Source organism: Aphanomyces invadans, assembly GCF_000520115.1.
Source record: "Aphanomyces invadans strain NJM9701 unplaced genomic scaffold supercont1.4, whole genome shotgun sequence".
In the NCBI taxonomy this organism is placed as follows: domain Eukaryota; phylum Oomycota; class Saprolegniomycetes; order Saprolegniales; family Verrucalvaceae; genus Aphanomyces; species Aphanomyces invadans.
This window is the reverse complement of record NW_008580149.1, coordinates 1,890,055-1,913,184: the sequence shown is the minus strand read 5'-3', so window position 1 is coordinate 1,913,184 and position 23,130 is coordinate 1,890,055. Positions and strand designations below refer to the sequence as shown.

Sequence of the window (23,130 nt, the reverse complement as noted above, 5' to 3'; positions counted from 1 at the left end):
GACAACCTGTCGCATCCGGAAGATGCACCATTATCCGGATATCTGACTTGGAAACGTGGCGCAGTCCCTTTCAGGATATTAAGTGTCAAGATGGTGATGGGCCGATGGGTTGTGGCGCGGCATGTGGCGGCGCTGTTCGTCCTGAGTATGACCACAGTCGATGCAGATGTCGTGCCATCGACAATGCATGCTATGGAAGATGAAGACCAGGATGGGATTATGAATCCTAAGGAGTTCACCGCGCTGCGAGAGAAACTTCATCATGCTTTCGACACGGACGCGAGCGGTCGTATCGAAAAGGACGAAATGCGCTCAGTACGTGGGTTCGTCGACTGTGCATGCGATGGTTTTGTGCTCGATTATGACCACGGACCTGACCTGTGCCTTGTCGTGTGCAGGTGTTGCAAGTCGACCATGTCTCGAAGGAATTCAACTCGATGGACAAAAACGACGACTCGTTCGTATCCACGGAAGAACTCGATACGCAGTACGCTCTTCTCGGCGCCGAAATGACTGTGGACGAAGTGGCTGACTGGGTGTCGTACTCGGTGCACTTGCCGCAATACGCTCAAGTGTTTCGCGACCACTTTGTGTCGGGTTATACGTTTCCACTGCTCATGGAGAACAACGGCGACCGTTTGGCTGAGCTCGGGATTGCGAGTTCGCTCCATCGCCAGCAACTCGCGCTGATGATGAAGCGCAAAATCGCCCAAGTCGGCAAAGGTAGGTTGGCGTTCGGAATTCACGACTACTTCGTTGGTTGCACCTAACCTGTTGACTGCCTCCAGCGCCAGCAGAAATCAAAGAAACCAAGTGCGCGGTGGTTCCAGCCAAGGCGTCGCGCCCACCCAAGATCAAGCTGCAATGGACCCCGCCCGACCAGTCGGCTTCGTCCCATTACCAGCTCCAGGTTGGCGTGCCGGCATCGCGTGTCATGGTGACATCTCATGACGTTATCGCGTGCCGTAGGTGCAACATCACAACGACTGGCACACGTTGACGTTTGGCAAAGAGACAAGTCACAGCCACGTATTAACCGACATGGACGACGACCTCGACGCAACGTCGAAGAGCTACCGCGTGACCACGTGGAACTCGTTTGGCCGAAGCAAGCGTGTGGAAGTTGAATGCACCGACATTGGCGGGTTGTCGCTGCCAACGGTGACGTACACGGCCGCGGCGGTCGTGCCTGTCGTCCCGGATGGCCCCGACGATTCGACATCGTGGTGGGTCTTTTACGCCACGTACTTGTTTTGGCTCGACGAAGTGCTCATCGTGACGGTTCTGTTCCTGGCTCCCTTGCGCGCCTTCATTTATGGCGACGCCAATTTCTTCCTCCGGTTCGTCCGGCGATTGCCACCGAATGCACCGACCCGCGTTGAAGTGACTCTCGACAACGTTGCCGATCACGCAGCATCCCCGACTCAGGCCCGCCTCCGCATCAAGTGGGACCGCCCGGTCGATAACCACGTCGACATTGTCTGCTACTGCGTTCGATGGACAGATGAAGCGGGATCGACCATGTTTATCAAGCTCACGGATCGCCCGCTGCCGACGGTGTGCCATGTGACGGGCTTGAAATTTGGCCAAACGTACAAATTTGTCGTCGAAGCTACCAACGCGTTCGGTCTCGTGAGCAAGTCGGCGCAGTCGACGTACATGGCGACAAACCCGGTCCAGTTGCCCGCTGTCGCACCGGCCGCGCCCCTCATTCCCCGCGACCAGTGCTACATCTGCCTCGACCCGAAGGAAACCAAGACGGGTGGGTGGAACGTTGGTCTGCACTACTGCAGCGTTTGCGACCGCCAATTTTGCAATGGCCACAAAAAGTACACTAGCCACAACTTTATCATGCACTGCCCCGCCATCAACGGCAAGTGCGTGTGTAGTCGGTGTGACCCGGCCGCCCGCCTTCGACCGCGCGTGTCTCGCATTGGAAGCTCTGGCTCCAACCACGGTTAGAGCACGTGAGGATGGTGTTGTTGGACGCTTTTGTATCGTAGAACTTGAATGGTAATGCACCGGCGCATCTTTTTACCTTGAGTGAAAAACAAGCCAGGTCGGCTTCACAACTCTGCAGGCACGTACGGCCATCGACACTGGCACTCGAACTGAAAGAAGAATGGGGACCTTCAACACCAGGCCCATGTTCCTTCGGAAATCTGTGCTGAACGAGGTGTCTCGCAGCCATCTACTACACCTCATCGCGCCTCAAAACGCCGGCGCCATGTGAAAATTCTCCATGGAGTCGATGGTTTGGAGTGTCCTATCGAACGAGTTCTGATATGGGCAAGAAAGGATATATTCGCCAAGTGTCCATCATGTGGTGGCGCAGAGATTCCTGCCCCTGTTTTGCGTGCGTGCTCGTGGCTGGACTGCCAGCGTCGTAGCGGCGCCACATCACGCCATTCCTTTCGAACACGCCATGCCATGGAAGGCGCGCCTTGCCGCGAACCCATCCGCCTGTGCTTCGTCAACACCGACCTCGAGGAATTCGCGTTGGATTGGTTGAAAAAAATTATTTTATCTGGGGTCGGCGGCGATATCCGGGTAGACCCCAGGAGATCCGGATACCAGCCAATCAGAGCCGAGGATTTTCGTAACGGTTGCATATCCACCGCAGGGACGTCCAAGGAGAAGAGCACCTTCGCAACACTCGCGCGTACGACGCTTATCTGTCACGGCAGCTATGTACCGCCTTGCGTCGCCGCTGCACCGTCGCGTGGCAGTGTCATTGCTTGGTGCAACCGCAGGAACGTATTCGACCACGAGCAACAAGAGCACGGTCTACCACCCAGACAGCCACAACAAGGACAAGAACGGTGTGTTCAAGTACGTCAAGCCCATAGAGTGCGACGACGGCCATGTCATTGTGCCGTGGGAAGTGCCCGATCGTGAGCTGCAGCTTCAGAAGCTCAAGGCCAAGGACTCGTTTGATGTGGTTGTCATCGGTGGAGGTGCAACTGGCGCTGGTTGCGCGTTGGATGCAGCCACGCGTGGGATGAAAGTTGCTTTGGTCGAACGCAGCGATTTCGGTGCAGGCACATCGGGACGGTCGACAAAATTGATCCATGGCGGGATTCGATACCTTGAGACCGCCTTCATGAAACTTGACATAGCAGCGTACAAACTGGTAAGCTCTTTCTTGGGCAACGCCTTGCATGATTCGTCGTCGTCATTGGAAAAGGTCCTGGAAGCGCTGGAAGAACGCAAGCACATGCTTGCAGCAGCACCATACATGAATCGCGCACTTCCCATCATGATCCCGATCTACACTTGGTCCGAAATTCCGTACATGTGGGTCGGTGCCAAGGTACCAGCAGCACCACTTGCCATCATGCTCTTGACACTGCTGCATTAGATGTACGATTTCGTGGCTGGCCACGGTCGCTCCGTGCCAGGGAGCTACTACATCGACTCGGACGAAGCCATGTACCAGTACCCGAACCTGAAGAAGGACGGACTGAAAGGCGCGATTGTGTACTACGACGGCCAGATGAACGACACTCGCATGAACTTGTCACTGGTGCTGACGGCGGTCCAGAGTGGCGCGACAGCTGCCAACTACGTTCAAGTCCAACGCCTTCTCAAGGACAACGACGGCAACGTTTGTGGTGTCCATGTGCAGGACACCCACACCGGCGAGCAATGGGACATCCACGCCAGGGCTGTGATCAATGCAACCGGCCCTTTCACAGGTACCGTCTCGAGTAAAACACACAATGGCCTTGGATTGGAATTGGTGAGTGCCAACGAGCTCGTGCGCGTCTGCGTCATAGATGACATTCGATTGATGGACAACCCGGACGCCGACAAGATCTGCGTCCCCGCAGCAGGGGTCCACGTCGTTCTTCCAGACCACTTTAGTCCCAACAGGATGGGGCTTATCATCCCCAAAACGACGGACGGACGTGTATTGTTTTATTTGCCATGGGAGAATGGGACGCTAGCTGGCACGACCGATTCGGAGTCGGCCATTACAATGCTGCCATCGCCAACGAAAGCCGAGGTCCAATTCATCCTGAACGAGTCGAACCGGTACTTGAACGCGACCGTGACGGAAGCCGATGTTCGGTCGTCGTGGAGCGGCATCCGCCCGCTCGTGAAAGATCCGCGGCACCCCACCAACACATCGCAAATCTCACGCGAGCACGTGCTCGACGTGTCGCCGTCCAAGATGGTTACGATTGCTGGAGGCAAATGGACCACCTACCGCAGGATGGCCCAAGACACGATCGACAAAGTTCAGGCATTGTTTCCAGACCTGGCGCAAGACGCCTGCAAGACGCGCATGATGCAGCTGGTCGGCGCCGACCGGATCGGAGAAGTATGCAGCCAAAAGTTCGACCGCATCACGATTACACTCCGGGAAAAGTACCACATGGACAAGGACATTGCGGAGCATTTGACCAAGAACTATGGCACGCGCGCGCTGCAGCTTGGCGAGCTCGAGAAATGCGGGTTCCTGCACCGCAAGGCCGGCGACCACCCCAAGCGCCTCCACCCCAAGTACCCGTACGTAGAGTCGGAAGTGATCTTTGCCGTCCAGCAGGAGTATGCTGTCCGCGCCGTGGACGTGCTCGCCCGCCGCACCCGCCTCGCGTATATCGACGCCGTTGCGACGGAACAAGTCATGGATAAGGTGATTGCGATGATGGCGCAGCTGCTCAAGTGGGACAAGAAGCGATGTGCGGCCGAGAAGGACGAAGCGTTGGCGTTTTTGGCTACCATGCACACCAAGTAGACCCCCTGAGTAATTTGTTTTGAACGGACTCGGTGGAAGTACTTTCCCCAAACTTGCGCCGAGGCGCGGTCAACCCCTCTGTACCAACTACTTGGTAGATGCCGACCTGATCTGGTGTGGATGGGTACATGCATACTGTAACACGCGTCGGTAGCTCTCCTCGGTACATACATCCACCCGAGCACGAGATCAAGCAAGCGTTGGTCGTATCGTTTCCAGGCATACCGAGTAGGTTGTGGTCGCGATGGCCACTGCGCTGGCGTGTCGCGCAGCTGCAGGGTGATCGTGGCGACTAGGAAGCCTTTTTTGCAAATGCTTAGCATCGTCGAGCTGACCTGCCAGTCGCTCCTTGCGTTCTAGGTGGCCGTGAATGTTGCGTCTCCGTGGTTCTTGTTGTCTTCAGCTTTAGTCTGTCTTGCCTGCTTCCCCTCCTCGTCGTGCTGTTGCCCGTGCTGCGGTGTACTTGGTCATCAACCACACTTTGTCGAGCACCCTCCCCCCCTGGTGCACGGGAAGACCTCATCTTCACGCGGATTGCGATCATGGCGTCTCCTTTCGACGAACTAATGAAGTTGGCGATGTACCTCCGGGCCTTGGTGTCGCTACGACGGCTCCTGAGGTGCATTCGCCCCTGCACTGCATCCAGCTCAAGCACCCCCACATGCCGATGGCTAGCCACGTCACTCACTTTGCCCTGGCATGTCTTTGCAGATACGTCCGCATCGATTAACATGTCCACAGCAACGAAGCCCTTGGCGTGGATGGGTGTATGAGCCACGCAACCATTGGCACGATCGCCTTCGCGCTCAAGGTGACTGGATGCGACGTGTGTGATGGCATTTCGCAGGACTGCTCCTGCACCAACAACGCATCTACACACTATACGTTGAGTTCACCAAAATGGAGCAGTGGTCTGTTCAGCTTCCATGCAGCTCGTTTGCCGTTGGGCTGCACCATGGCCTGGCTGTTTCGATCCCAGGCAGACTGCGACCACCTCTCATGACATCAGAATCGTTGGTGAACCATGCAATGCACGCCGTCGTCGGTACAACCAACGCAACATCGGGCGTTGGTGAACGTTTGCGTGGTGGCAAGGGTTGTGCTGGACGTAGTACAAGTCTGGTGGTTGCTTCCTGATGCTATATCCACGGCACCAGCCAACCCCGGCTGCAGGTGCGAATTCACCAGAATTTGGCGCTGGGTCGGGCGGATGCAACTCGGTCGCATTGGAACCATCGGCAAGTCGCAACGACGGTGCCCTTCGCCTCTCGTGCGGCGGATGACTCCACTGTAATGCAGGGATTCCCCGATCGTAGAGTGTTTTATCACGATGGAGTGTCCAACATCCCTCCAAAACGCCTTATCCGTGTCGCCCACAAGTGGCCTTCGACCAAATGAAGCCCTTTCGCTCCCGATATTGTTGCGGCTGGTTTGGCTAGCCCTGCTGCAGTGTTTGAGCGTTGATTTGCATTTCGTTCGTGCTCTTTGACATGCATCCGGGTCACTCTCCGTGCATGAAGGGCCATGCATTGGCGACAAACGGATGTTGGCGTCGAGAAGGCGGACGAGTTGACGGCGGTGGACCTGACGCCGGACGAACGGTGTTCTCGACAGCCACAAGTAAGCACGAATCGACGATCATCCAATCTTTGGTCATGGCAAAGGAAGGTCAAAGATGTCGTAGTCGCCACGGTCGTACTGGCACGCCGCATTGAAACAGGCCAAGTCGCATATCCTTTGTCGCTGACCATAAAAAAACTATAGAGGAGACAGAGATTAAGCTCCTCTAACATTAGGCCAAGGAACAGCTCGTTGATGCCAAGCACGTTGAAATTTGACGTTGAAATTGACGCCAAGACCGCCGTCATTGCGATCGAAGCTGAAATGTACAGCTTGGAAGCGCAATTCAGCGCGCTCTATCTAGATCATATCCATGGCATCCATCAAGAAGTCGCGGGTCGTGCTTCGACAGTTCTCACAGTTTGCGACAGCATTGAACTGTTTTTTATCAATATCTTGGCCAAAAGTGACGATGATAGCATCGTCTTACTTTGGAAAAAGACGAGCGTCCGAACGGTATGGGCATGATCGTGGTAGGGTCGCAGATTTGCCATCGCAATTCCACTCGATTTGGCATAGTGCTTCGACGCTCGACAGCACAACACATTGCAAGATGTCCATGCGATTCTTGCGAAGGGATCGATACATTCAAAGTTTCCCTGTCGTCGCAAGACCACTTAAACGCCGTGATTCGACTTCCACCTCCCTTGCGGAAGTCTCTTTAACCGGGCGCCGCACTTCGCACTCCACTTCGATCTATCAGTCGTAGGGTTGGTACATGGTGAAGTCGGAGCCACCCTTCAAACGATCTTCGGCAACGATGTCATACCAGCATCCTCGTGCAGTCGATGGACGGTGCCGTGGCATTCCTGCGTTGCCTGCACAGTTCGTTGCTCGTGATGTTGATGGAGGACTCGTTTAAAGCCTTTCGGCACACGACAATGCATGGCTTCCAAGCTCTCCTGCTTGACCTTGCCATGAAGTATTCAAGACGGGGAATTCCTGCGATGTCTGCCTCGCCTTGGAAGTGGAAGCAAGGCGAACTTCCTAGCAATTTCTTGGAAGTTTTGTACTCTCACGTCGTTTATTTCCCATGCTGGGACGTGATTCTTCGACGTCGGCACTTTCACGGATCCATCACGTTGTCCACATGGCTCCAGACGAAATTTTATAGCTTCCAACGTGACCGTGGCAGGATGCGAATTTTCGCGGTGGCAGGTTGCAAATGTTGTAATGGTGTTGGGCACACACATGTCATGCCTAAAGTAGTCCACCTTCTGCTCCTCGCGGTTGCAACGCAGTGGAAATGTACGGGTTGCGTTGATCGCTGCAATCATATCTGCCAGGGGCTTGATGAACGTCGTTGTAAAAGAATGCAAATGCTTCCTGTTCTTGAGCGAAGCCCACTTAACAGGATGCGTCGACGACAACGGTGTCGTGAGCTCAGCCATACGTCGCAGCAACACAAGATGGCTTCAACTGAAGTCACCTACTCCGATCGGTAGAACTGAACGAGGAATGACGACGAGGTGATCTGCAGCCTACTCCTTTGATCGTTTATGCCAGAACCGCCTAATTGTCGTGGAAGGGTCTCTACCTTGGCATACTTGTCGTGTGCGACAACCAAATCATCACTGTAGTTCACGACGCCAGCATAGGTTGTTCAGTTGTCGAGGTACCGTCCTTCCAAGCATGCCTGGTGTCGCTGTGCGCACTTGCGCGGTACTCGGCGTGCTTGGACCAACACGTGGTGACAACACCTCTCTAAATAGATATTATTGCAACTCCGCGAAATAATTGTTTCGAGGAACTCAGCGCCAAGCATGCATTTTCCATGGAATTTATATGAGAAATTGTATGGGTACTGCAGCATAATACTAATACATACAAATCTCAAGTCCATTTCCTTCCACCATACCAACACCCAGGATGTTGATCCTCGGGAATGTGTGTAGGTAGTCTTTTCCCCATTTCTGCATCCATTCGAGATCTGGCGCCATCATGGTCACCTTCGCCGTTGCCCCGGTGGAAGCCAACGTGATCAAGGTCTGTTCGCACGACAAGAACGGCAACCCGGTGAGCTTACGCAAGGAATATGACGAAGAAGGATGCACCGAGATCTTGCAGTCCTCCCCAAATCTTGACGGCGATGCCGTGCTGCCATCGCCCAACGGATTCGTGTTGGGTGTCGTTCGTGCATACAACGAGCACCACCATCTAATCTTGCGTCCTGACGATGTGTGGCTCGCCATTGCGACACAATTTGGATTGTTCGTGAACAAGAATGCGGAAGAAGTGCGCCACAGTTTGGTCAAACACCAAGAAGGTTCCAAGGAACTAGTTGTATTCGGTGGGGGTACTCTACGCACTGCCAACTATGGCGAATTGGCCTCTCAAATGATCGATCAAATGACCGACCACCTCGTTGACCCATCCCTCAGCGAGTGGATTTTGCCGTCGTTCAGCACCACCACGAACCACGATCGCATCGTTGGCAGTGTCGTCATGATGGCGTCCATGAAGAAATACTTTTCGTACAAGTTTGTCCTTCGGTGTGGCGTTCCCAGCGTGACTCTGCTTGGTACTGTCGCTGACTGGGAAGCCATTCGAAATCGCGTGGACAAGCTGACGTCGTTTGGGCCCATCGCGACGGGGTGGCGGGACTTGCTCGTGCCCGTTTTGGACCAATTTGTGGCAGCGGCCAACAACAAACCGGACGTCGAGTTTTGGCAACGCATTTGCCATTATTATCCTGGGGGATCTGGGCCAAGTTACTTGAGCGGATGGATCACTGTATTCACCGTATTCGGTGAAAACGGTGAGTGGCAAGGAAGCGAGCGCGTGGTACGCGGACGACACGAGGAGGTTCGGAGTGACTTTCCTGTGATCGATACGAATGATGTCGCGCCTGGCTACCTCACAGTGAACGTGACCATCGATGACAACGGCGTCGAGTACAAGAGCCTCATGTTTGCGGGCCACTTGTCGTTCGAGAAGGTCCAGGAGCGTTCGATTCAACCGAGTTTGTCGTGGGCGATGGTGCTCAAGGGCAAGGCCGAGTCCAAATAACGTCGTCAGTGATGGTTTCACCAACCCAATTGGATAACATTGCGTTTCAATGGAAAGGATTCACTTGGAGAAAGTGGTGCAAGTCTATCGTAGCTATTGATGGACCGGCTCCCGCTACTGTAGACCAGTGCACGATGCATTGTTGCCCGCCAAAGCAAGAGGAGCCTCGATTGTTGTCATAGTTGGAGGTACGGCCGATTTATCCACGCCAAGGGAGATCCATGCGACGCATCATCAGGAAGCCGCAACCACGAGGACAGGGTGCTCGCACGCAATGCTGCTCTACCAGATTCACTACAGCCTCCTCGGTCAACCGCCGCGCGCGGTCTCAAGAGTTTTGGTCCTGGTCTTGGAGCAAGGGAAAGGCCGATCGACAAACACTTGTGCATGTTTCAAATTCTTTTCTGCCTGGGTTGCTGATGCCACTGTAGAGTACAATTATTTAAATTCAAGTTGGCCATACAATAACGATGACGTGGCAGAGGCCATTTTATATTTCAAAAACAATATCAAGATGTTGGGTGGATATAAAGAATGTATGTATTACCTTGGAGTTTCAATGCTTGGCAGCATTCAGTCAGGTACAAGAAATCCAGGCGCGACCGCGACGATGCCGGGGCCATGGTGCGGATCGAAGGGGCCAAGCGTACACCACCCGAGGCAGCACATGCCATGCTCCGAGTATGCCATGGTGGTAGCCAGTCGCTTGTATTTCTCAGCGTTCTACCGAACGGTCTACTTGATCATGATTGCATCGAGCGTGGCGTGTGTGGCATGGACCGTGGCCAACCACTGGCGCACGCCGACGTCCGACGTGTTCATCTCGTTAGAGATTCTTCTGTGCTGCATGCTCGTGGTTGAAGTCGTCATCCGAATGCTTGCGCTAAAGCGCAAATTCTGGACACGATGGACCAATCTATTCGACGTGACTGCCACGGTGCTTAGCATTGTGTCGATCGCGTTGTATTTCCAGCAGCAAGGAGTCGTCGAAGAGCTCGAAGAAATCGCAGCAGACTTTATGATGATGTTGCGCAACGCGAACCAGTACATGCGCCTCGCTGTGTTCCTAAAGTACGTTGCGCCCCTCGACCCAACGTCTTGCGCCAAGAACCTGAACCGACCAAACGTAGGAACCGCAAGATGCTGACATCTCAAAAGTCGGCAGACTCGAATGGCATCGACTTTGACGACCTTGATGAAGAAGGTACTGCCTGCAACCTTGACGTGATGCGAGTGTTCATTCGCAGTGCTACGTCGTAGAGCAAGCGACCATGCTCATGCAACCAGCCCAGGATGACGACGAATGCCACGACGAGGTAGTCGTTGACGTCGGAGCGCCTTCATCGGTCGTGGAGCCCATGGACGCGACTGGATCATACGACGAAGTTAAGCTAACGGCGTAGAGGGCTCAATCAGCTATCATAAAGCCCACACCAAAATATTTACAACATGTCCAACTCAGTTGTGTGTGGTCGATGCATGGTGAACTCTTGCACTTCTTGGCCATTTGCGAATCGTGCGTAGGAGGTTGTCATGTCGAGTATCGCGCAATCGTCGCGGCAGTCCCACGGCTCCAACAGACGTATCGGAGAATTAATCGGACCACCCTCCTAGATGGGGCGGCTCAGCGCCGGTAAGTCTCACAAGGGAACCACGTTTTGTATCGTGCAAACGACACTACTTGTGCACTAGGAGACCAGAGTTGCCGAATTGACGGGGAGAGGAACCAGTGGCCGCGCTTCCTTCAATAGCACAGGATTAGCACGACGGCAGCGTCGATGTGGCAAGCATAGTCGGAGCGACTCGGAGCCGCCATGACGAAGCACGACGCGTGTTGTGTGTATCGGGATGGTCGTGGCGACATTTTGGCTGTGTACCATGCACGCCCGAATCCACCACGCGTGCTTGCCACGACGAATGAATGGAGTATTGGTCATCCATACAACAGGACCAAAAACGAGGTTACCCCTGTTTAAGCTTTCCATCGCTGGTTGCCTCGTTAGAAGAAGATGAGCTTGATCAAGATTACCCACAGCAGATTCGTGATCCTAGCGGATGTGAAGCCCATATAGTCTATCGATGCAGTGGATGTACCCGATGAACGACAGGAACGGCAGCAGCTTCTCCTTGGACAAGTACTCTGCTGCGTAGCCCCAGACGTTGATGAGCAAAAAGTAGCACGACCATGCCATCGAGATGAGCATCGCGACCCAGTCCACAGCGTCGGCAGGCGCTGTGCAGATAAACTGCATGACGGAGAATAAGCAATCTTGCGAGGATGGAGCGCAAGATTTGACTTACCATGACGGGAAGGAATGCCGTCAGGGAATATCCATACAGACAGACCAAGAACGAGAGCGGCAACGGAATGGCCCAGTACTTGCCTGCGCTCCAAAGGACGAAAGGGAGACCGATGAGGTAGAGACCCACAAATGTCATGGAGGTAGCGACTCGGCTAAAGTCGTACGACCACAATGCAACATCGCCCGTGTAGTCCAGCCACGAAGCAATGTTGCTGCAACTGGCCATGCAAAACACGAGTGTCGCGCTGATCCAGAACGGCCCGTATGCGTCGGGGGCATTCAGTGCCATGTCCTTAAAGGCCGGGTCTTGCTTGAATGGAAGAAGCGCTCGCGTCAGTCGTACTTGAATGTCGATCGTGTCCACGTTAAAGTACTACAAACAAGGGGATTTGTCAGCAGAGCGAAACGTGATCCTATCAATACTGGTTGGTAAAACGCAAGCGTGAAGCAGCTGCACAAACCACCCCCAGGGCGGCTGCTCTTCCCTTTCAAAAGACCGTCTTCGGCTACTCAGGATTTTGCAACGCAAATTCGACGAATGTACTCCTCTTGGACCTCACCTGTTGGGGACATTGTGCCATCTTCCAAGTCAACTCCGTCTCCCACAGACACCTCTGAACACATGAATGACTTATCGCTTTGAATGACTCACATCGGTTATCTTACCAAAGTGCAGGCCATGAGATCGGTCGTTCATCGCGAGCGCTGCCGCCGCCACATTCGGCGACGATGGTTCCATCATCTTGCTCTTCGTTTATCTTCGAACAAAGGCTGGTTGCAAACGGTATCCGGAACGTTCAGCCGATTATCCGGATCTTTTGAAGGGACACTCCACGTCGACGTTCATGGCAAGTCATGGCTTCACCAGCACACGCCGCCCATCGGAGTCAACGGTGCCACTGCATGTATGCAGCTTGTTGACGTGCTCCTCATCTCAAACGCCGAACGTGAATGGTGTAGATCATACAAGCGGGTGGTGGAGGCTGGATAAGGTATGTATTTTCTCTTTGCGTGTCGCAAAGAGAGCGTCACGTCGCCCGATCTAACGTTGGACCGGACGGACACTAGTAGATGGATGGCTCGGTGCTGCTGGAAAGGAATCAGGACTCAGCTCACAGAACGCATGCCATGTTGCCACTGCCCATAGGTTCAAGGGTTTAGAATAAACGAATCGTCCCCATATTCCCATCCACGAAGCACAGAGATTCATCAGCATGGGGTGCTTTCTCGAAGTCCACCATCTCTCATGCGCCTAGAAACACTCCAAACGTATCCATCTGCGGCAGTCTTGTCGGCCTATAAATAGCTAGCATCCACGACAATCTGTACATGGCCACTTTGGCATCCTTGGGCAAGCACCAAAATCCAGGCCATGGCAATCGGCACAGCGTGGTGGTTCGTTGCTGCAGCGGTTATTGCCACGTCGACAGACGCCGCCAGCGGGATCTGCTACGATTCGTTTCAAGCTATCGGCAACGTCGATGCGCATTTCGCCTTTCTCAAGCAAAAGTTTGGCGCCGTTCGCACGTACCAAACGTCGGTCGCCAACCAGTTGAACCTCATCGATGCCGCTGCGACAGCGGGCCTGCAAGTGGCAGCGGGGATCTGGCTTCGGGGACCGATTGCGTTCGAGGACGACTTGAAAGCTGCCGTGGATGGCGCCAAGCGCCACCCAAACAACGTTGTCGCTGTGTACGTGGGGAATGAAGACTTGGACCACAATTGGAGTGCGTCGCAAATCGCGGACAAGATCCGCGTGGTGCGGGCGGCGTTCGCGGCACAGGGCCTTGGCCGTATTCCAATTGGAACGGTGCAAACGGACGGACAATTTCTCGCGAATCCCGACCTCGTTGCGGTTTGCGATGTTGTCGGTGTCAACATTTACCCATTCTTTGACGCGTCGGCGTTCTCCATGATGTTTCCTGTCGACAATCTCGACAAGCGGTACGCAGCTATGGTGCGAACGTTTGGACAGAAAGTCCGCCTCACCGAAACGGGGTGGCCCAGTGCCGGCATCACGCAAGGCAACTACGTGTCCAGTCGTGCCAATGCTGCCCAGTATTTTAAGGACTACGAGGCGTGGGTGGACAAGTTGACGGGCGAGACGAGCCAATGGCCATTTTACTTTCAATTTGCTGATGTGCCGGCCAAAGTCGGCTTTGAGGGCCACTTTGGGCTGTCTGTCGATGGCGCGTCGTGGAAGTTTGACGTGATTCCGACGACGACGCCTGCCCCAACGACCACAACGCCCCCACCCACGACGACGACTCCAAAACCGACCACCACGACCCCCAAACCCACCACAACGATGGCATCTACCTCAACTGTATCCCCCGCAGCAAATGCCGCGAACGGTTCGCCCAAGTCAGCAGCAGCGAACTTACCCAATGGAGCTGGCGCGGATTCCTCTGGCAATCCAAGTCCTACGGTCCTGCCAAACGATGCTCCACCAGCCCCGGCGGCTAATGGCAATCTCGGTGGCGGCTCGAAGGAAAATACCGTGGAAGCGATTACGGCTGACGCCAAGTCATCGACGAGCACTTCAAGCGGTGCCGCGGCAGGGTGGAGCGTCTTTGGCATTGTCGCAGGGCTCGTCGTGGGATTCGTTGCCATTCGAAAGTACCGCCAGTACTTGAACAAGAAGGACCGAGACGTATGCACCGACGCATCCGGTCAGACGTTTATGACGTACCAGCGAGGTGAAGTCGCAATTTTGTAATGCCAGTCTTTCCAAATATCGTTTCGTGCCCCCTATTCACACCATACCAGCTCTGCCACCAACGCCGAACGACTGGTTTCGAACGTCCAGCACCTCGTGCACGCGACTCTTTGGTTCAAAAACCATTGGCGTCATCGACAGAAGTCGCGCTCTTGTACACAGCATGACGACCACGGAAGCTCACATTCCGATGCTGCCACGGGATCGAAGCACCGTTTTTGACAAGTCTACGAAGGTCCTGCGACTAGGTAGCGCCGTTATAGCTGTTCATCAATGGACAATGATTAGCTTCCTGTGGAGGTGTATTCACCTGCCAGCGGCTTCCTCATCAAGAGCAACTTGTCGCCGCAGAGCTTGCGGCGCCACCGGCGCGGGCTCAATGCTCAAACGATCAGGCGAAATTGAACCTGACAACTTCAACCTCGTTTGAGCAGGGCAAAACACACAAATTCTCCGTATTTCTCAGGCGAAATCCGGATAACGTATTATCCGGTGTGAATTTCCCATGTGGGCTGGTTTATCCTGTTGAACTCCCATACGACCCCACATCTGTAACAGATTATGCACGTTCGTTATGGACACCACAACACGTCTCGCCAGGCAATTGCGAGCGACGAGATGAAGAAAGGAGAGAAAGCCGACGGCCCCGAGGCGAATGAGATGGCGCCGCTTCTTATGGACCGACAAACTAGCGGACACCAGGTTTGCATCGACTGGGACGCGGCTATTGACACACAAGAGTCGTCGTCGCCGTCGTGGTCGCGCGTGGTCAACGGGGTGGGCGTGAATTGCCTCTCCGGCGGCATTGCATTCATGCTGACGTCGACAATTGCCGTGTCGACAGCGAGCGTCCTCGTCGGCACCGCGACGCCTCTGTCGGCGTATGTTGCCAACGCCATCGACATGCATCTCCTCGGCACTGCAATCATGTGCTTGTTTCTATCGTGGCAAAGCACAGTGCCGTATGCGATGGGCGCCATCGATGCTTCCATGTACGTTCTTCAATGTGCACTGTACCTGCTTCCCATATCTCACAATCGGATCGTTCAGTGTGCCCATTCTGGCCGAGATGGCCCAGCAGATCAGCACCACTCTGCAGCACGACATGTCGATGGTGGTCCCGACAGTGCTCGTAGCCTCCGCCATCGCTTCGGTCTTCATCGGCTGCATTCTCTTCCTGCTGGGTTACTTCCGACTTACGTCTGTCGTCAACTACCTTCCCTTTCCAGGTACATTTCCGGTGGCACGTCTTTCCACCCCACGAAAGCTAACCTCCCCTTCCTCCATCTGGTCAGTGATTGCCGGGTTTTTGTCTGGACTCGGTGGTGTGCTCATCAAAGATGGCTTTGAAGTCAGTGCCAATGTCGCGTTTCCGACCACGCTGTCCACTCTGACGCTTGCAAGCCCCACCGTCCTGTTTGCCTTGCTTGCGTCTGCGGCGAAGCCCTTCCACGTGTCCCCGACAGTCGTGTTTCCGATCTTGATCTTGGGCTCGATTGGGGGCTTCCACGCAGTGGCGTGGGCGTCCGCCATGGATCAGGCTCCGTGGCTGTATAACTGGTCTCCCCGCATGCTCAACGAGACACGTCGATGGTACTCGTGGGTCGAACTCTCGTGGGGCGATGTTCAGTGGTCCGCTCTAGCCGCCGCGATAGGTGGAATTGCCCCTACGCTGCTCCTGCTAGTTTCGCTCAAGTACTCGGTCTTGATCGGGTCGCTCTCGACAATCTTCCAGCGCAACATCAACATCGATGTCGAGGTCCAAACGATTGGGAAGGCCAACATCATCGCGGGTCTCGTCGGGTGCTGCGGTGGCACGCACTACGTATCCGCCATGGCGCTCATGGCCAACTTCCAGGCACATCCACGGATCCCCGTGCTCATTTGTGCCGCGCTGCACGTCGCGCTGTGGGCCGTAGGACTCGCCCCCCTCCTCGTGATCCCCAAGTTTGTGTTTGGGGGCCTCCTCATGTACATTGGCTTGCATTTTCTGGAAAACTACATGGTCGCGCCGGCCTCGTTCCTGTCGCGGTTGGAACTGTTGACGATTCTCGCGACGATCGGTAGCTTTCTTACACTCGGGGTGCTGCCCAGCATGGGCGTCGGCATCGTCTTGTCCATGCTAAATGCTGTCTTGAACCTGCATGTGTCGGGGTGCATCCACCATGACGTGGCACTGCCAGAGCACGCCACGTACGTCGTTCACTTGCACGGCAATCTGTCCTTTGCCAACGCGATGCAAGTGCACACGGTGGTCGACACCGAGTGGCAGACCCGCCCATTCCAAACGCTCGTGCTCGACTTTGAACGAGTGGTTCTCGTGGACGGCTCGTTTCTTCAGATCCTCCGACGGCTTCAAACGATCGCGGACCGGTGCCATTTTGCCATGCATCTTTGCCACGTCCCATCGTCGGTTGAGGCGCAATTTGCCACGTTGTCGCTACCGCACCTCGACAACTTAAATCACATCATGCAGCGCCATCGCACGTGCCACCACAACGCTGACTCGTACGGCGCGTTGCATGCGTCGTGGACGCAGTATGTCGCCGAGACCGGTGGAAACGGTGCACCGCTTGCAGAAGTTGTTCAATACTTGGATGCTGTGGAGACACTGGCCCCGCACACCACGGTCGACTCTCCAGGCCCTGGGGCGTGGGGGTTTCTGTGTCGCGGGCACTTGGACATTTATGACGCCAACTTGCGCGCAAAGGTCGGTCACGTTCGCTCTGGCCGCACGATACCCAACTTCCACGGCGACATGCCCCACCATACGATCGTAGCCGCGACCGAATGTGTGGTTGTCCGTATGCACGCATCATCGTGGCGGCAGCTCCAAGTCGAGAATCCCCCGCTTGCAATCTCGTTGCTAGAGCAGTCACATATCGTGGCGCACACGTGGCAGTCCATGTAACGATTGGCGATCCCACAGCATTGTCGATGTGTCGAGTGCCCATGGAACAAATATGAAGCGAACTGTTTCGCTGGACCGAGCTTGACACTGACGGTATGGGCAGCTCGCGCTGCAGCCATTCCGTGCAAGGGTGTTGGATTGTTGGAGGGCTTTAGGGCACTTTAAGCGCTACTTTCCAGAAGGGCCTCAACTGAATCGTTGTCGTACTAGTGATCAAGGTGGTCGAGCTGAGGAACTTGCAAAGGTTGTTGCGGAATACAAAGAGCGTATACTGCCACCCTGTGCCATGGGTAATCGCCCACTCCCACCACGGGGATCATCTCGTGCGTTGGTTTCCGTGAGTGATACAACGATGGCAAGTGCGAGAATGGGAGTTGTGTGGTCTGTCCTGAATCGAATGCACAACATGGCCATGCTAAAAAACAACTACATTGGCCCATCCCAATTCTGTTCAAAATGCCAATAGAAAAGTGCTCGCAGTGCCGCGGCGATGGGATGGATGAGCTGGCCGAGGCACTAGCCTCTGGAACTCTCGACATGATGCTTCGTCATTGCGACGCTTCGTCCACCAACGACACATACCCGTCTGTGGGAGGGATGGGCGACTTCGCCGCTCAGCATGCGCCGCTTCGTGTGGCCATTCGGGAGGCGATCGAGCATGAACCTACCGATAGCATCACAACCAACTGAAGACCATGGAAAATCGTATCGCTCGCAATCTCCCATCATACTCCACACGACGGCCCATCCGACTCCTTCGTCCGGGCGCAACATCGCCAAGCGAGGTTTTCGGTAAACGGTAAACAGGAACACATCGTGACGAAACAGGCCGCCAGCAATGCAAGCGAGGACACAAAGGCCATTTTGCCATGAACATCGGATGGCGTGTATTGCGCGCATACTAATCCCGCTGACGATCCAGGCACGTTGACGATGAGGTAATCTCGTTCCCGTCGAAAGTGGATCGCCAGGTATCTCAGTCGCAACTTGGGGCTACGAGGAGCTCGTCCTGCAGCAATGGTGACACCCTCCCACGACAGATTGGCCTGTGAAGCCAGCACGTAGAACGGCTCAGTCGTATTGCCAAGCGGCGTTCCAGGTCGGTTTCCCACTCTTGAATGTGGTCCCTGAGCGTCTCGGACACGATGGTCGTTTCGCCGCATGTGTTTGTGCTCAAGTTTGCACAAAGACGACCGCAAGCTAGCACACAAACGCCCTGTCCTGCATCCCTTGGCGTCGGTGGCATCCTCGAGCGCGTCGCTCTACATCATGCTGCCTTGTCCGTCTTGCTTTGCACTCAAAGGGTCGTTGTTCAAATGTAGAGATTGTAGTTGTGTGTAGTGCCAGCGACATCGAAGCGTACTTGAAGCAAGGGTAGGACTACGACTTCACCTTGTTCACGTTCGTATTTCGCGCGAATTTGTCGAGGAATACCTGCCCAGCTACATCGTGCGATTCGTAAGTGCACTCACAACTGACTGCGACGAACGAAGAACGACGACTACGAAGTCCTTCTGGTCAAGTTGCGGCCAGCGAATTGCTCTCATGCATGTTGACGACTCCCATGAGTTGCCCTCAACGATCGTTGGGCTCACAGCCGTCCCAACGTACAACCCAACACAGCGTCTAGGCACCAGCCGATGTCTCAGTCGAATTTTAATGGATTTGTTATTGACCAATCACAATTTTCAATACATTTTTACGGATACGATTGAATAAAAGGAGACAAAAATGTAATTTTCCAGATAACCGCAATATTACTATTTCGAAGCTTAGCGCGGTTGCAAGTTGAAGCAACGCCGACGTCGTCGAGATCGGCAGCAGGGATGGACGATGAGGCGTCAACATCCAAGTCGGTTCGCATGAATGCTAGAAAAGAAGTCGACCAGCATGAGGCAGCTGTTGCAGTCGAGTTTGCCAACAGCTCGAGGTGGATCGACGCCGCAGAGTACGAACGTCTCGCTTCCATCATGGCGCGCGAAAAGGAGGACGAATTCCGCAAGTCCCAACCAGCCTTGCAATTGCACAAGCCCAAGACAAAATCGTGGCACCCACCAGCAAGAGTTCCTCTCCATAAACGCAAGCAGCCCGACTTGGCGATTCCCGAAGCACTCAAATCAGTTGCTGCTCCAGCTCCTCCACCGAAGCACAACTTTCCTTCTCCACTCACCCAGGGACATCGAACCATAAAGCTGCGCGAAAGCATTCAAATGCGTGAAAAACAGTATGACGTTCTGCTTGATCATTCCTTCATCTCGTGTATCACATGTCATAGGAGTTCGATGGTGTCTCTGCGCCTGGCAAACAAAGATCTGTACGCAACACTAGTGGAACGATTCCGACACAACACAACAATGGAGCCAGCAAGTCCTGTGAAGAGCATCATGGATGTCAACAACGTCCACACGATTGAGGACGCGATCTTGTACTTTCTATGCGAGAAGCATCGGCGCAATATCTTGTACTTCCAGCTGGAGAAGCAAAAGCCGAACGATTCTGTGTTCCGGCCGTATGACCTTGTCCATATTCCACCGCTGACTCAAAACAACAAAGAAGAGCACTACGTCATGGGGCCTACCAACATGGTTCACTACAAGGCAAACGAGAACGTCGAGTGCATACCTGTCGCCGAGTGGGTCTACCATAGTCACATGTTTGACCATCTGCTCAAGGGCATCCCGCTGTTCCAGCAACTCCTTCGTCGACGCATGTTTGCCAGTTGGTGTTTGAATGTCAAGTTGCGTCTCTATCGCGAGACACGAATGCAGCTTTGCCGAACTTTGCACTTTGCCCGCCCACACTTTCAGCAGGCGTTGCGCACTATCCACGATGTCAGCACAACCATTCGAAGGATATGCGCGCTCGATGTGACGTCGGACGCAACTTCCAAAGCCATCACGCTCAACGAGTGGAACCACTTGCACGAAACAAAGTAAGGAATGCATGGTGCCATGGACACTGCTTGCATGCTCAAACCTTGGTGTCAACTAGAGTTGGTGTCATCGAGAGCCAACTCAACGATGCCAAAGCGATGGTGCATGTTGCATTGTACACGTTGGTGGAATCGATCCGCGACGACGGGTCACCTGATCTACTCCTCGAACAGCTTGACAACGCCGATATGTACAAGATGCGCCAAGCGTATCCGCCTTGGAAGTCGATTCCGATAGTCGCTTTGAAGCAATTTAAACAGGACAACAAAACCCTAGTCACCCAAGCGAAACGCGACTTGGTCTTGCTGCCGTCGCTGTTTCGGTTATTGCAATACGTTTTCACCGAAAGCTTGTACTTTATGGTGCGTTTGCGTCATGCGCTTTCGGTGGTATTTATCCAGTCGGCATGCAACATGAACTTTGTAGGTGCTGGCTTCAATCAACCGATTGCATATGCAGTTTTCAGCAGCGCAAGGATGCTCCATCACAGTCGCTGTGTCGTTTCTACTCCAAGATGCGAATGGAATGGTGCTAGAGCCGTCGGAGGCAGACATGCTGCATCACTCAATGGAAGCGCTGTCACGGCTCATTGCGCTTTCCAACAGCTACTCGAGCGAATATCGACTGGTGGAGTACTTGACTCCACGCGAAATCTCGGATGCTGTGCCAGATGGACACATTGTGCCTGGCATGAGGCTTGTGGATCTGCTCAAGTTGGACTCAAATTTTCATACCAAAGTCCAGAATATCCGCATGGCGATCAAAGTTGCCTTTACGAAAGTTGCGACCCAAGTCAAATCATTTGAAATGCTGCGACCGATCTACGGAGCACTTCAAGACCCCTCGGAAGAGCTGCCCACCATGGGCAACTTGTCAAATTACATGGTGAATCTCCCAAATTTGCTCAAGTCTATTCACACAAAGATTGGTCGCCTCGACGCGTGGCAGCACCAGTGCCATAAGACTCAGGTGCGTTCAAGTCCGCGATCGACCTGAGAAATTTATTGCCGTCACCACGTCATCATAGGCGAGCTGGAACATTGGATTTCTCGAGATACATTGCCGACATATTATTAGTGAACTGCTCGAACGGATCAACAACCAAAGAATTGTTGCCCACCAACTGCTGACCGATTTGACGACACAAGGAATTCTACAGTGTGTCACATCATTGAAGGACGCTATCACAGTCATGGACGAACGGCCGCAAACGACAGAGGCGTTTTGCGAACAACGGCGATGCATCCGCACGCTCTCTGACAACGAAAAGCAGCTCTTACAAGAAATTCGAATGGTACGGTGATATGTCGGCACGAACCATGCTTGACTATCAAGAGGGGATTCTTGCAGGTGGAAGAAGCATACAAAGCGCTTCGAACAAATTGCCCTGCGGCAGCGTCAGATTGCATTGGGCAATTCAACCTCATACACGCTTTGCAAGCAAAATACAACCTGAGCTTCCAAGCAAATATCAAATTCAGCAAAAAGATGCTACCTGTGATCGGCCAGCAAGTGGCCCAGGCCCTCCAGAAATTCACGGCGCAGTGCAAACGCATTCTCAATGCCCTCGAAGCCAACGCTACGGTGCGCAACACGCAGGTCTTTGCCACGGGCAAAGCGGACTTTGAAAGCAGATTGAACCCACTCAATGGTCTGTCTATGATACTACTTCATCGAGGGATTTACTTGGTAAAATTTAGAAATTAAATCTGAACTCGACAGCATAGCCGACGCAGCAGTGACATACTACGACTACCAAAAGATCATGGTAGACCTCTTCATAATGTGTCTATGGCAAGGCAATCGATTCAATCTTGTAGGGAATTAAAGTGACACCCATCATCTTACTCGAGAGTGCTCGGGTCCTCTGGCTCGAAGTGCATGACGTGTGGACTTTGTGTCAGCAGTGGCGCTTGACTCACGCAATGATGCATGCTCACAAGTTTATTGTTCAGTCTTGGCTAAGTATGCCAAATCGTCATGATGTTGAACAAATGGACAATCTCTGATGCAATGACTCGTGAACGGCAGAAAATCAAGCCGCGACAAAGGATTTTCTCGTTCGGTACGGCGCGATCGATGTGAGGCTCAATATGACGAATGGATAGATCGGAGAGCCTCAAATGCCGGTTTGAAAACAAGATATTTTTTGCAATCCAAGCCGAACTTCATGCGTTCCTCAAGCAGTTGGACCTCGCCGTCGAATTAGGCGCGCCGTACATCAAACCACTCCACTGGGAACAAATTTTCAAAGTACGGGGACTTTATATTGACCAACGAACTGATTGAAATTTCATGCAAGATCATCGGTGGTGACTTGAGCATTCAAACTTTCACCTTGAAGCAGCTCCATGACTTGGATTTGTGGTCGCATTCCGATAAGATACGCACCATCACTTACCATGCGCGAATTGACTCGGAAACCGAGGCCAAGTTGGAAGTAATGAAGGCTCGTTGGTCTGCCACTGAACTAATTTGTCAAGGTTCGTCGTTTCGACACTTATCCAGTTTGACACGTCAATGTTGATCGTGAGTAGATCTGGAACTCGATCCCGTGGTGGTGGATGACTTGTTGGCTGCTTTGGATGACGACCTTGTGCAAGTCCAGTGCCTGATGCAAACCACATCCCAGCCGTTGCTGTATCAAGCCTTGGTGTCTTGGAGCAACGAAATCAACTACATCCAAGACACGCTCGAGTTGTGGGTGTCGGCTCAAAGCGATTGGTTGAAACTAGATCGCATCTTTCAGTTGCCCGACATTCAGCAAAGTGTGCGCCATGCGAATGTGGAATTTCAAGTTCTCTCGCGAAAATGGAAGGCAATGATGAAGGGTGTGCGAACGACTACGTCAATTCAGCACTGCGTTCGAGAAATTACAAATCGTACGTGTA

The 23,130-nt window shown here is 53.7% G+C and overlaps 9 protein-coding genes across 12 annotated transcripts; 7 read left to right on the top strand and 2 right to left on the bottom strand.

Annotated features, from left to right (window-relative positions):
- Positions 1 to 73: 73 nt before the first annotated feature.
- Positions 74 to 2,043, top strand: H310_03036 (hypothetical protein). The gene is made up of 4 exons (XM_008866777.1): positions 74 to 315; positions 399 to 723; positions 789 to 910; positions 970 to 2,043. Exons 1-4 carry the CDS (start codon positions 91 to 93, stop codon positions 1,960 to 1,962), a joined length of 1,665 nt encoding a protein of 554 aa, XP_008864999.1. The 5' UTR covers positions 74 to 90; the 3' UTR covers positions 1,963 to 2,043.
- Positions 2,044 to 2,607: 564 nt separating this feature from the next.
- Positions 2,608 to 4,901, top strand: H310_03035 (hypothetical protein). The gene is made up of 4 exons (XM_008866776.1): positions 2,608 to 3,133; positions 3,188 to 3,313; positions 3,362 to 3,698; positions 3,780 to 4,901. Exons 1-4 carry the CDS (start codon positions 2,690 to 2,692, stop codon positions 4,742 to 4,744), a joined length of 1,872 nt encoding a protein of 623 aa, XP_008864998.1. The 5' UTR covers positions 2,608 to 2,689; the 3' UTR covers positions 4,745 to 4,901.
- Positions 4,902 to 6,703: 1,802 nt separating this feature from the next.
- H310_03034 lies at positions 6,704 to 8,061 on the bottom strand. 2 transcript variants are annotated; one of them, XM_008866775.1, is made up of 3 exons: positions 7,902 to 8,061; positions 7,134 to 7,845; positions 6,704 to 7,060 (listed from the first exon to the last, which is right to left on the bottom strand). In XM_008866775.1, exon 2 carries the CDS (start codon positions 7,753 to 7,755, stop codon positions 7,291 to 7,293), a length of 465 nt encoding a protein of 154 aa, XP_008864997.1. In that variant the 5' UTR covers positions 7,756 to 7,845; positions 7,902 to 8,061; the 3' UTR covers positions 6,704 to 7,060; positions 7,134 to 7,290. The 2 variants fall into 2 exon arrangements, with proteins under 2 accessions (XP_008864997.1, XP_008864996.1); XM_008866774.1 differs by having other exon boundaries at positions 6,704 to 7,845.
- Positions 8,062 to 8,276: 215 nt separating this feature from the next.
- H310_03033 (hypothetical protein) lies at positions 8,277 to 9,831 on the top strand. The gene has a single exon (XM_008866773.1). It carries the CDS (start codon positions 8,306 to 8,308, stop codon positions 9,371 to 9,373), a length of 1,068 nt encoding a protein of 355 aa, XP_008864995.1. The 5' UTR covers positions 8,277 to 8,305; the 3' UTR covers positions 9,374 to 9,831.
- Positions 9,832 to 9,939: 108 nt separating this feature from the next.
- Positions 9,940 to 10,973, top strand: H310_03032. 2 transcript variants are annotated; one of them, XM_008866772.1, is made up of 4 exons: positions 9,940 to 10,444; positions 10,504 to 10,577; positions 10,634 to 10,855; positions 10,898 to 10,922. In XM_008866772.1, exons 1-3 carry the CDS (start codon positions 9,984 to 9,986, stop codon positions 10,774 to 10,776), a joined length of 678 nt encoding a protein of 225 aa, XP_008864994.1. In that variant the 5' UTR covers positions 9,940 to 9,983; the 3' UTR covers positions 10,777 to 10,855; positions 10,898 to 10,922. The 2 variants fall into 2 exon arrangements, with proteins under 2 accessions (XP_008864994.1, XP_008864993.1); XM_008866771.1 differs by having other exon boundaries at positions 10,634 to 10,973.
- A 322-nt stretch (positions 10,974 to 11,295) lies between these two features.
- H310_03031 (hypothetical protein) lies at positions 11,296 to 12,656 on the bottom strand. Its single transcript, XM_008866770.1, has 6 exons — positions 12,343 to 12,656; positions 12,237 to 12,290; positions 12,100 to 12,182; positions 11,675 to 12,049; positions 11,468 to 11,619; positions 11,296 to 11,421 (listed from the first exon to the last, which is right to left on the bottom strand). Exons 1-6 carry the CDS (start codon positions 12,416 to 12,418, stop codon positions 11,373 to 11,375), a joined length of 789 nt encoding a protein of 262 aa, XP_008864992.1. The 5' UTR covers positions 12,419 to 12,656; the 3' UTR covers positions 11,296 to 11,372.
- H310_03030 (hypothetical protein) lies at positions 12,516 to 14,688 on the top strand. Its single transcript, XM_008866769.1, has 3 exons — positions 12,516 to 12,581; positions 12,637 to 12,668; positions 12,745 to 14,688. Exon 3 carries the CDS (start codon positions 13,049 to 13,051, stop codon positions 14,393 to 14,395), a length of 1,347 nt encoding a protein of 448 aa, XP_008864991.1. The 5' UTR covers positions 12,516 to 12,581; positions 12,637 to 12,668; positions 12,745 to 13,048; the 3' UTR covers positions 14,396 to 14,688.
- A 263-nt stretch (positions 14,689 to 14,951) lies between these two features.
- H310_03029 lies at positions 14,952 to 17,605 on the top strand. 2 transcript variants are annotated; one of them, XM_008866768.1, is made up of 4 exons: positions 14,952 to 15,172; positions 15,240 to 15,387; positions 15,446 to 15,624; positions 15,691 to 17,443. In XM_008866768.1, the coding sequence occupies exons 2-4, from the start codon at positions 15,299 to 15,301 to the stop codon at positions 17,304 to 17,306; spliced, it is 1,884 nt and encodes a 627-aa protein (XP_008864990.1). In that variant the 5' UTR covers positions 14,952 to 15,172; positions 15,240 to 15,298; the 3' UTR covers positions 17,307 to 17,443. The 2 variants fall into 2 exon arrangements, with proteins under 2 accessions (XP_008864990.1, XP_008864989.1); XM_008866767.1 differs by having other exon boundaries at positions 14,952 to 15,387; positions 15,691 to 17,605.
- Positions 17,606 to 19,078: 1,473 nt separating this feature from the next.
- On the top strand, positions 19,079 to 22,535 carry H310_03028 (hypothetical protein). Its single transcript, XM_008866766.1, has 10 exons — positions 19,079 to 19,530; positions 19,582 to 20,238; positions 20,298 to 20,601; positions 20,666 to 21,208; positions 21,267 to 21,533; positions 21,590 to 21,890; positions 21,940 to 22,007; positions 22,060 to 22,204; positions 22,271 to 22,304; positions 22,348 to 22,535. The coding sequence occupies exons 1-10, from the start codon at positions 19,133 to 19,135 to the stop codon at positions 22,526 to 22,528; spliced, it is 2,898 nt and encodes a 965-aa protein (XP_008864988.1). The 5' UTR covers positions 19,079 to 19,132; the 3' UTR covers positions 22,529 to 22,535.
- The last annotated feature ends 595 nt before the right edge of the window (positions 22,536 to 23,130 follow it).